Source organism: Platalea leucorodia (genome assembly GCF_965183815.1).
Source record: "Platalea leucorodia genome assembly, chromosome: 7".
In the NCBI taxonomy this organism is placed as follows: domain Eukaryota; kingdom Metazoa; phylum Chordata; class Aves; order Pelecaniformes; family Threskiornithidae; genus Platalea; species Platalea leucorodia.
Genome location: NC_138829.1, coordinates 12,178,990 through 12,191,385, shown reverse-complemented (window position 1 = coordinate 12,191,385; position 12,396 = coordinate 12,178,990). Strand labels below are relative to the sequence as shown.

Below are 12,396 nucleotides of genomic sequence, written 5' to 3'. Positions count from 1 at the left end.
AGTCTGTGTAAGTTACTTACAAATGGTCGACTATTGCTGCAGTTCAGGTGGTGTTCCACTGGGTCTTTACCAGGTGATGAAATGGTTCTTGTGTTATGAACTGGGAACCTCTCTAGTTGTCCCCATCAGAGCAAAGTTCAGCGTGAATCTGAAGTTTGAGTTGGATCCTTTGAAGGTTTCTTCAAAGGAGTTGCTAATGTTTTCGAATGCTGTGTGCTTCTCATCATTGATGTGTTTTGTCTTTATTCCTCAGCCTTATCTGTGTATGTTTTTATTGCAGCACATGTCCCATGGAGACGGACGTCAGGAAGTTTCCTCTCGAACTGGGCGCTCTGGAGCTCGCTGCAGGAACTCTATAGCTTCCTGCGCAGATGAGCAGCCGCATATTGGAAATTACAGACTCCTTAAAACGATTGGAAAGGGGAATTTTGCAAAAGTAAAACTGGCAAGGCACATCCTAACTGGCAGAGAGGTAAAGTGATATGGGTGTAAACAGTAGTGAATTGCTGTAGGTGTGAAGGTTCTCTCAGAATAGCATCATGTAAGTCTGTGAATATTTAGCACATTTTACTAGAGATACTGCCTCTGATGTAGAAAAAAACAGGAATGAAAAACTGTATTTTTTTTTTAGTAATGATTACAAAACAATTGCTCTTGAAGGTGGACTCTTAAATTTGTATTTTTTGACAGATCCCTGTCCCAGCTGAATTGTGTTCAAGTTTGCTGCTAGAATTCTCTGCTAAATCCTCCATTCCCAAAAAAGGGTTCAATATATAGCAATTAAATAAGCTTGCTGGAAAGACTGCCTCTTGGTGTCTCAGTATGGCACAGTGCAGGGCTGTATTGGAGGGCAAGTCAGGAATGAGAACTAACATATCTTTTTGATTACGGTCTGAGTAGCCCAAACACAGTATTTTCTTGCCAAAGCATGTGTCTCCCAGGAGTTCTGCTAGTGTCTGCAGTGCTGGGCAGCCTTGGGAAGACACTCCAGTTTGTTCAGAGCCGTTTTGTGTGTCTTGCTCAGTGTTGTGTGGTGTAGACAAGCTTTCCCTTGTATCACTTCATAGTGTCTAACTCGGCTCCATAATTAGTTTCTGCATGCCATTGCAATGTAATTACTAACTTGAACTTAATGATGGTTCTGATTTGGTGAACTATAGTCCTGTTTGTTACATGAAGGTGTTTCTTGGTGCTGTTTTATTAATAGTAACTCTACCTACTGAAAGAGGGAGAAACACCTTGTTGACCTTTTTTTGCCAAACATGTCTAATGAAGTAAATGTTTGTTGATACCAGCAAGGACTTTTAAAGAAGGCCATGTGGCTTATTGCAGCGCTTTAAGGGAATTTCTTTTTTCTGAGCTAATATGGAGTTCAGTAGCACTAGGAGGAACAGAGGGGACAACATTTTGCAAGAGGTGTTGGGAAGGATTTTTTTTTTTTAAACTGACAGTTCCAGTGATCAGCAGTCTTCTGGTGTTAAAGTTAGTGCTCCTTCGTAGACAAAGGTTTTGGTTAATTGCTTTCCACTTAAACTGCCTCCTCTTTTTACTGATACTTAACACAGGAAATGCAAGTACTTGGTTAGTATTTCTTTGCTATTATTATAGGTATAGGAGTTGGAGGTAGGTATCGTGTCACACATTGCTTTGCAAAAATTGAAGTACATTTTCTTCATTTTCTTTTATTTGCACATAACTGTGTGCTGACCTCTGGTTCTTTTTTTTTTTTTTTTTTTTTTTTTAATTTTAACAAATAAAGTGATAGTGTAAAATCTTTGGCCAAATTTGGGAAGATTTAAGTGCTAAGTTTCTTTAACTCTCATGGAATAGATGTCATTCAGTCAGTTCTGAGCATAAATACTTTCCAGGACATGGCTATTGGTCCTAGTTACCTAGAATGAGTGGCATTCCTTTGAAGGGAACAATTAAGCTAGTTTTATAGGAATATCTTGAAGGTTATTTTAAACTCTCTTTTTTTCTTTGTAAGAGAGATGAGTAAAAGTTTCTCGTCTTGCTAGGTGAACTGTACAGCATTCATAATAATTACATATTTTAGATGCGTATGACCAGAATCGTTCACAATATTCTGGATAACAATTTCCCCAGTGTCATTAATTTACCCTTGCCCTTACGGAAGTATTTATCTGATCAATCTTTAGATTGTGCTAACCGTTTTCATGGCTGTCACAATGATGTTTTTTGGTTGTGATCAGCAACAGCACCTTGTACTTTGTTGAATCTCACTTTCTTTGCTAACTCATCTCCAAGGTTGTTTATATCAGTTTTCCATTGTATTTGATGGTGCCTCTTAACTCCTTCAACAGACTTAATCATGATGGTTTGACTCCCCGTGCCAAGGCCACTGATACAGATATTAAACAAGATAGGTCCCAAGTCTTGTCCTTGAAAAACTCTTACTCATTTATTTCCAACCTGATATCTCTTTAGCCTTTTTTTTTAATTAAAAAAGCTCTGTGCATATTTCAGCTTCTCTACTTCAATAATTTCCATGCATCCTCCTCGAGGAGGCTTTACAATAGTCCCGATAGTCATGTCTTGTGTGTTTCCATAGGGCACAATTAACTATAGGAAAATATGTTGCATTTAACCCTTCTGTCTGTTTCCCTATTTTTTCCCTGCAAGTTTTGAGCTCAAGAATTTTGTGGTAAATGGCTCTACTAGGAAAAACAAAAGTTAAGTCTGATACTTTCTAAACCTGTGCTGCCATTTTGTTCTTGATAGATGTTAGAAATCTGTGCTACAAGAATGCTTTATGTTCTTTTTTTTTTTTTTTTTTTCCTTTAAACCTGCCACTCTTAAGAATTCTGGGATAATGTTCTCAGTCTGGCCTCAGCCAGACGGCACTCATCTTCCTGAATTTGTGATTTCCTGCCTTACACACTCATTCCTGCTGGCTGTCCTGTCTTTGTTCCTGTTCTTTTTTCCATCTTATGTACCAAAACCTAAAATAAAATGCTTAGTTTTGGGAGTCACGCTTAAATGAGTTTTCATCTCTACTGTATCCTTGCTGTATTTGAACCCTGCTTATCCTCTTGTTACCTATGTGGCTATTCTTAATGTCCTTTTAAGTGTCCAGTTCAGTTTCACTTTATGGCAATTCCTTCTTTATATCTCTGCGCTGATTAACCTCTAAATCATGCAGCAGATCAGCATTTTTCTGTCACTTCTTGGGAGGAGGGTATGTTTGTTCAAGCATTCTTCTAGGGTAGTTGCTCATCTCCTTACATCTGGAGTCCTTCCCTATGAATTTTCCTGTTGCTTGAGATCCAGCTTTCGTGTTTACAACTGGAGTAGGTTCCAGGACTCTCTTTCATTTCCATCTTTAGTGTGTCTGGAGGATGTATGGTGAGAGCTCAGCCTCAAATTACGGAAAGGGAGAAATGTTTAGCCCTTCGGGGGGTGATCAGAACATCAGCCTAACTTGAGGGGTTGAATTGTCCTGCCAAGGAGCGCGCGGCCTTCTGCTCACTGCACGGGTATGGAGGGAGGGTTGGCTTCACTGCGCTGGAGCTGGGTTTGGAAACACTCTCCTTTGAGATCCCCTGAGTAGGAGAGCGTTATTTGTAGTCTGTCTGCCCTTTCGAAACCAAGAATCTTCATTGTAAATCTGCTTTTGTTAATTCTTTGACTTTAAGCCATGCATTTTCTGTTGTAATTTATCAAAGGTTATTTCCTCTGACAAGTTTGCCATACTTGCCAAAATTAATCTAAAAGATAAAACTACCTTTTGCTGTTACTGAGGTGGTTAGAATCACAGCCAAAAATATATGGGTCCTTCTGTTTTTAAAGTCATGTGTTCAGTTAATAGCCACAAAGCTGAAGTTTCCTAGTGAGACAGGATTCTTTCTGGATCCAAGTCTGACTCCAAGGAATCTATTGTCATCTTCTTTCTGTTCTTGCCTTGGAAAAAGTGAAATTTGAGGGAGAAAACATTCGGAATGGTAGCAGTTTGGCCAACTTGCTCAGTGTTTCAACTTCTGATTGCTTTAACTCCCTCATTCAAGTCATGTAGGAGGAATGTTTTAAGTCATGTTATTGTGAATGGTGAAAGCAAAGTTAATTTTAATTCTACTAACAATCTCACACAGAATATCGTGGCTGATGCAGCGGTGTGATGGTGTAGGTGGACTTGCATTCCTCCAACATTGGCCATAGCACACAATACTTGAAACCGTTCCAGGTTCACTTTGTGTAAAGAGAGCAAAGTTTCTGCTTTGGAAGGCAATTTGATGCTTTATTAACTATGTTTAGTAAACTAGAGGATTTTCTTTCTCAGGCTTGTCAGAACTGTTCTTCAGAGGAGGCTCCCTTTGTCTGTGATTTGCAGACCTTATCAAGGCACCTGAAATTGCTCCCTGTTCTGATGATGGGTTCAAGCTCTCAAAGTCAGTGTTAACACATTGTACTCGCAGTGTTCACATGGATAGGAATTCTCTGAATTCATCCTGCCTTCAAGGGTATAATTAGTGCACTGAACAGGCCTGGGAGTCTGCCTTTCAGAAAACTGAGGTGTGTACCTTCCGTGTATCTTCAGGGCTGAATTTGTTTGCCAGCATCAGAGACCCCTCTGACCATCGGGCACCAATGCACAGTGTGAGAGTTGAGCTGTGTTGCAGAAACCCAATGCCTTAAGACGTCGTGGGTTGAAACAAGTTTACATCTTTTAAAGATTGACCAGAATGGTACAGCTCAGAACACAAATGCAACTTTTTCTGAGTGGAATGCACTTAGCAAGCAAACAGCCATCTTCTGTGGCATGGGTAGTCTTGGGACACCAGGTGGCTTTCAGATAACATTATCTGCTGTTGAAAAAAGCAGTGGTCACTCTACATCCAGCATGGATTTATAAGAGATTGCAGGAAGTGAATAACTTTGTTACCTTTGTAACAATAGTTCAACAGGCATAAAGGTGGAGATAAAAATCTTTTTTGGTTTCGTACACAGCTGCTAATATAAAAATACCTATTGCTTAATGTGTTCATCTCTTGTTTGTATTTTTGAAGTGATTTCTCAAGGTTTTGCAATGGAATTTTGCCTCGGGAAGTAGTGATCTTTAATTTCAGTAGCATACCTTAGAAGAAAATACTCCCCAAAGCAAAAGTAGTCTTAGATGGCTTCTTGGTGACATCTCATTCTATCTTGTATCTAGAAGGGCTCAAAATGAATCTTGAATCTCAGTTTCAGAAAACACCATATCCATCACAGAATTCTGTGATGCACAGTCTGTTCCTCTCTTACCCTCTTCATCATGATGATCCATCTATGCATTTTTGCACTTGAATGTAGGGAAATAAAATTGCTTTGATAGAAGATATTCTTTATTCTATATGTTGCCAACCCCAAGTTAATGAGATCACAAAGGTAGCACTAAGTGATGCAGGGAAATGGGAGCTGTGGCATGGGAAGGAGCATTGTCTACTATTTGAGCCAAAAATTCAAGGGGAATTGAAAGCCCTTGCTTCACACCAGTGAGGTATTATAATCAGCTGAGTTGCAGCATCTTGCCTCTTTGAGAGGCACCATCTCCTTGGCTTCTGCAGAGTTTTTTCTGGTATGTTTAGTCTCTAATTTAGAAAGGAAAAATACCAATTGGCACGTAATTCTAGAAAGATTCACATTTCCTGTTCTAACTTATCGTGTATCCAAATTGCATTGCACGGGAGCCTATCTCTGTTGCTTATTCATTGCCTCAAATCTTGAGGTTCTGACTAGTTACCATGGTACTGAATTTCTCTTTTGATTATTTTGTGAAATTTCTATTTTGTTCTTTAGCATTTCTGTGCAGTATTTGATGAAAAGATGAGAACCAGTAAAGGAAGGAACTCACTCAAATTGTTGTACTACAGCCAGTGGGTTTTTGTTAATGCACAAATGATATTTCTTTTCATATCCATCAGGGAGCAAATTGATACAAATATTCAGTGAATTTCCAAAGGTGAACTTAGTTCTTGCAAAATGTGTGTGGAATTACTTTCAATTTGCTCTGAAATCTCAGCTGTTAGAAGCATCTTCACAAACTGCCAATGTGCAGTCAGTACTGTGTAATCTGTTGTGTAATTATACTGTGTAAATATTATCAGTAGGCACACTGCTCTCTATCGGGGCACTGGCTGGTGTTGGAGCTTCCCCTGGAATAAATGTGATGGTCTTAATGTTAAGCAAAAGACTAAGTGAGCTTCTCTCATCTTAATATGCTTAAAATACTGAGGTTTTTTCCACTCTCCTGTTTAGTTTATTGCAGTAGAAATGAGTTACACTTTAGCTGTTAATTCCAAATGTTTCTGGTTTAAATACAAGTACATAATTTGCTGAAGAAGCTTGAATGGGTTTTGTGTAAATTTCATGTTTTCCGTTTCCATTACTGGATTTGTCCATCTTGTAATAACACTGCATTGTTCATATGGAAAATACTGATTATGAACTCTTCCTTTAGGTTGCCATAAAAATAATTGACAAAACACAGCTGAACCCAACTAGTCTACAAAAGGTAGGTTTTTACAATTAATCTTTTGACTGTATTGTAACTTGTTTCGTGTCGCCACCTCCTTCCATTAACCCTGAATGCCTGTGCTGGAGAATCTGAAGCATTGCATACCTTGCACACGTCTGACTACTGTATTTAATAACTAGTTTTGTAACAGATATTTTTGACAACCCTGCAGTTGCTTGAGATGAACTCGTACAGAGCTGTAAACTGAGAAAACAGCGGTGCTAGCCACTTCCTTTGTCTCCCAAGCATAGCTAGCTCTGTAGAGAGGACGTTCGTGGTTTGGTGTCGTGCCCCCATGTCTCCTTCATGCTGGTCCCTTTGTTAAACTTACAAATATAAAGCTTATGTTCTGTCCTCTTAAACCGGCCTTGAAAATATGCCTCTGAACTGAAGGCCAAGCAGTATCTATGCCTTCCACGTAGTTTGCAGCAGAAAGGGTGCTGCAGTTTTATGGAACAAATTGGAGCATGGCTATTCTGGTTTCTTCCCTCTAGCCTCAAATGTTTAATGTGCTGTTACAGTTGTATCGCCTTATCTATTTTAGTAAGTAGTGATAAATTCTGCTCTTTCATCGAGCAAGCCAGTCTGCTTTGGAGTGCCTGCAGGAAGTACATTTAAATGTCACTTTTACCTAGGACTTTTCTAACTCTGTCCTTTTAAGTGCTGCAGTCAAAGGCTTTTTATTTACTTTTGAGTACTTTGATAAAAAAGCTCCTTGCAATATTTCTGTTTGAATGAGAGAATACCCAGAACTTACCTGCAAACAATGAAATAGCATAACTAGAGTAAATTGGAAAATATACACATTTGGATTTTATACAAATACTAAAAAGATCGTGTGACTAGATGTTTTTATCAAAATTAATGGTGCAAAAGTAAATTGGAAAAACACACAAGTTCTTACATTGTATGGTTTGGTTGAGAGGCAAAGAATAACCTATAGAAGAAAGGCTGCATCATCTGAGCAGGTAGCAACTTCCTACTGACTCTGTAGACTGGGTAAAAGTAGATAATGTGGTTCCAGTTTTCTCAGAATATTTTTCAGCCTAATCCCTGAGGTTATTGGTACTTTCTGGGTAAGCAGGCAGGAAATGAAATGCAAATTAGGTAATATGATGGATTAGATAAAGTTGATTTGTGTGGCAGATCTGTGCAACTTTGAATACCTGAAAAAATCGTTAAATGCTTGAAGCACTTGGAAGAGAAACAAAAGCTGTGTGATCTGAAGGGGAGGGGTCAGGGCATGGGAAAAACGGTCAGAGAAAAGTAGAGGGGCTGTGTTTTCAGACAAAAATATAAAATCTTAATCCTCCAAATGGTGTTATCTTGAGATTGGGCTGTAATGCTAGCTTGAGCTCGTATTCAGGTACAAAGCAAACCTTTTACAAGTCACAGGTGTTCAGCTGGCAAGGCCGCAAGCTGGAAGTGTGCTTGTGGGCCCTTTGGTTGCTGGGCTTCAGCCTGCTCGGTGTCCAGTCGTGTCTCCGTTGTAATTTCATTTTTATTTACAATTTAGAAAATTAGATTATAAAGTGTGATTTGTAAATTGGCCTTGTCTGCTACTGGGTTTCTTAAATGGGAGCCTGGAAGAATAGTACAAAATAGCAGGGTGGAAATCAGATAAAATTTGGGGAGTGAGATTGCTATTGTGCTCTCCTCTCTAAGCTCATTTGTTATATGAGCACAGAAAAAATTTAGCAAGATATGTCAGCGTTCTCAATTCAAAGACTGAAAGTAATTTTCTTAAAACTAAATGCCTGCAGAGCAGGCATGTAATAAGGAGAGCAGGCAATGCAATAAGCAGAGTGAATGCACAACTCATTACTTAGCAATTTTGCTTTATCAAGGCTTTTTTTGCAAACCCTTGCCCCTTCCCCCCCAGCACTTTCAGCAGTGCCGTAGCCTCAGTGCATTTGAAGCCAACCGCGCACGCGACCTGTAGGTGCAGGGGAAGCTAAGATGGAAGTGCTTCTGATCTTGCGCTTCTGGAGAGAGCGATAAAATATTTGAGGTATGGTGGGGAGGGCAGGGCTGTGCCGAGAAGAGGGTGTGGTATATAGTGTCTCAGCTGTGGTGTAGCTGCATACCCTAGTCAGCCTTAGGTGGGGAAACAAATGGTGATTAAGGCTGCCGGTTCTGATTTCTTTGTATTACGTCTTCCACGCCGGTACTTCAGCTGCCAGAAAGAAGCTGACCTTGTTAAGGAGCTGCTTTGCCTTCTGGAGCAGTAGCTCCCGGTATGCCCTGGCAGCGAGCTCTGGGCGCCTGCGGTCCTGACTGCTCAGTACTCAGCAGCGCGGCTCTTCGAAGAGTCGGGTCTCTTGCCTGCTGCTGGGGAAGTCTGTGGTAGCCACATGCAGCTACTCTTAGCTGTTGTTTTAGGACCTAATTACTACTGTGCTGCTCTTGCTTAGCGAAGAGGAAACTGTAAGCGGTACTTCCCTGCTTTGAAGGAACAGGGAATTCGTAGAGCTTTTTTCCCATGCTGGCAGTGTTAGTCATAATCACTGTTCTCCGCAAATGTACTTGTGTACCCAGTTCCAGTGAATATCGGTCTCGCTGGAAACAAGTGCTGATGCTACAGCAGTTCACTTCCTCCTAGACAAAAAAAAAAAAGCCACCTTGTTTTTTTTCCTTTTGAATTAGCAATGCCATTATATGCAAGGTTTTTTTTACCAAGCCCATGTAATAGCACTAAATCACTTCTCATTTTCCTTTTTTAGAACTTGGCTCCTCAGCCAAATATTTTTGTTCATTATGTGCAGATGTCTTGCCACTTGTTCGGGCCATTTCTTTGTTAAAGCTTTTTAGAGTTCTTAAACATCAATTTTAACATGGACCATGTGTCAATCGGTATTTTAAAAACTGCAAGAAAAGGATGAGAATTTAAAATGCTCAGGCTTTTCTGTTTATAACAAGTATTTTTTCTGTTTTCAAGTTGTGGTTTGTTTGAGGCAAACTTGTATTGTGTAGCGGCTTCCTGCTTGAGGCTCCTAATTATGTATAGGGCATATTTCAGTGAGCAGTGAGCCGGAGGAGCCTAACACACAGGTAAAGCTTGAGCTGGCCTGGGCCAACATCTCGTGAAAAGCCTCCCACTCTGGGGGGAAGGAGGCCAGGATATGTCGGTGCTCTGTATCCAACCAACGTACTGACTTGCTTTTTAGCAAACTTTTTTAGTATTTTTTAATTTATAATATGTATATTTATTTTTTAACTGAAACTCTTGCAATAGCTAATGCAGGAACACTTCTAATCTGTCTTTCGGTGTGTTCAAAGAGAGCTGGCTTAAAAGATGGGTCCTTCTTTTCCCCCCCCACTCCCTTGTTGTTTCGGATGTGTCAGCATAATAAAATTCAAGTAAAATTGATTCAAGATTATTACTTAGTGTGTGGCTGTGCTTCCATTGCTGGTTTGTTAGGATTTTTTTGCTCGGTTTGTCAGCTAGCAGCATTAATTAAATGTAATTCTTTCCCCGTATCTAATATGGCTCGCAGTCAAAGGACCAGACCACAACAAAGCTGAAAGCCATTTGTTTGGCAGACTGAGGATGTTTGTCTTTGCCTAGAAACTTTTGTAGAGCTCCTGTTGACGGAAAATGAGCTGTTCAACAAGTTGGGAGTAGTTTTTAATCGGTATTAGAAATTAAACTGATAAGCACTGTTTTCAGTTGTCTGCCTTTATGTTCTCATTAGGACAAGTTCCTAAAACTAAGAAGATTATTTGCTGTACTGGAACCTTCACATTACATCTTCTGATGTTATACCTTCTGCATTCCTGTGGCAGAGAACCTCAGATGTGTGGGCTTTTATCATACCTCGCTGTTTGCAATTAATTTTACTGTGTGATGATAATTACCGCTTCATTTGCTAGAAGTTGATGCACATAATATTTTGGGGGAATGAAATCTAGGAAACCTTTTTTTCAGCATACTGTGTGAAAGTTGCATGATGTTTTATGTTGTACTATGTATTATATTCTATTTCTGATAGAAGAATACAATGTCAAGTATTTGCAGATATATCTGCGGAAGCTGCTATCTGTGTCAAAATGCCAAACAACATTTAAACCGACTAGGGGAGGAGCACAATCTGAAGTGCATTTATCTAACAAAAATTCTAATAAAGAATTTGGTGGTGTTTGTATCCTATTCCCAAGTATTTTTATTTCGAATTTCCTCTGAGACAAAAATAGTCTTTTTTTAAAAAGCTTGTTTCTAGTCACCCACTTCAACAAATGGCTCATATGTAGAAGCTACTTTTTGACATGCTTCATTTGGGTTAGTAATACAGAGTAGTCGTCTTGTGGACCAATGATATATTTAGAGCAGCCCAAAATGTGGTATGAGCCTGGCTTTATAACATTAGACCATCAAGTGTACAGTGTACCATGGAGGAAGTAGCTAGCTCTAGCCAAGTCAGCATACTTTACTGAAAAAAAAAAGAAGGTTAGAGTAATGAAAATATTCATTTACATGATGATAACTCTGAATTTTAGCCTCATTCTTACTGTCATATTCTGTATTGCCCTTGGTTGACTTGCTTGGTGGCACCAATTATGACTTTGCGTATATTTCCATACTTAATCCTGTGAACGTGTGGGTTTTTTTTTATATTTAGGTGGGTGAGGTGATGATAAATAGGCTAACGGCTGAATAGCGGCCAAGGTCTTCGTCTGTGCAGCAGTGGAGTTGCCCTTGGTGAGAGTCTGACCCAATAGGCTTTGTCTGAGTATCGGGGGTGGTACATAACAACAATCAATTAAGAGCAAATTAAGCAAACTGTCTTCAAAACTTTAAAAGCTGACCAGAGGCTTTCAGTTATATAAGCTGTGATTAAAAGTATTAATGGAGTATTCAGAATATATTGTGCACCAGTTCAGCTGAACTAAATGAAAAACAAGAAAAAAATAGCTATAGATTCAACTGCTTTTAAGTTTCTGATGATCAGAGAGAGATGGTGAAGTAGTCTTGTCTAATTATATATGGAAAAGCTCCAGTAATAACATAGTTTAAAAAAAAAAAAAAAAAGCAATTTACTTACCTCTCTGGGGGAAAAAGAAAGCATGCATGCGTAGTTTTTGAAACTCTATGTTGCGTGGCCAAAAATTTACTTGATCAATCAATCCTGATTGCATTTAAGCAGCTTGTCATCTAGCGAAGTGTCAGGCATAGACGTGGATAATGATAATAAGATTTAAAAGCATTTGGAAAACTGGTTTTGCTCTGCGTTCAGGTAGTGTGCCATTCACAGCTGTGGCTGTAGCATGGGGAGGAAGGTCTGTTGGGCAGTGCAATGAGGATTGCTCCCCAGATCTTAGCCTTTACAGAAACATCAGAAAGCAGAGAATGGTTAGAAGAGCTGGTGTCCAAATTGTGATTTTTTTTTTTTTCCTATTTATGTATTTAAATCCCACCCCCCACCCCCCACATTTATTAAAAGACACAAAGGCACAAGGGTTTTGTTTTGTTGACTCTGTCATTTTCTGTTTGTTTCCTATGTTTCACTTTTTTTTTTTTGCTTTTATTGAGTAAGTACACCTACAGGTTTTTGAGTCATTAGTAATACGTGTAGACATATTAAATGACCTCACTTAATCTGAAATCTGACCTGAGGAAAATCTTGCAGCGGCACTTTTTGCTTCCTTACTGTTAATAACAATGCTGTTATCTCTTATTTACAAAACTCTTTATTTTCTCCTATGTCTGCATTCCTGTGGAGCTGTGGACTTTCATTCTGCTGCAGTCTCTTTACATTAAGTTCAGAATGATCTGTTACGTTACTGGTATTGCTGTCAAAGTTGGTGTTTGGTTTATAATAAAACCACTTGATTACTCCCGCTTTTTGAAGCATGCTGTTACAAAATAATCGAGGCTTAAGAATGTC

At 39.3% G+C, this 12,396-nt stretch overlaps 1 protein-coding gene across 18 annotated transcripts in view; it reads left to right on the top strand.

Moving 5' to 3' along the window:
• The window catches only part of MARK3 (microtubule affinity regulating kinase 3), a 65,274-nt gene that overhangs the window by 13,048 nt on the left and 39,830 nt on the right, over positions 1-12,396 (top strand). For 15 of the 18 annotated variants that reach the window (XM_082318728.1, XM_082318727.1, XM_082318726.1 and 12 more), the window contains 2 exons: positions 281-472; positions 6,455-6,508. The exons of 1 other annotated variant lie outside the window; for it this stretch is intronic. In XM_082318728.1, coding sequence (XP_082174854.1) covers positions 284-472; positions 6,455-6,508 — 243 coding nt within the window. In that variant the 5' untranslated portion in view covers positions 281-283. The remainder of the gene's footprint in view (positions 1-280; positions 473-6,454; positions 6,509-12,396) is intronic. 2 more of the 18 variants (XM_082318714.1, XM_082318720.1) reach the window with 1 other exon arrangement.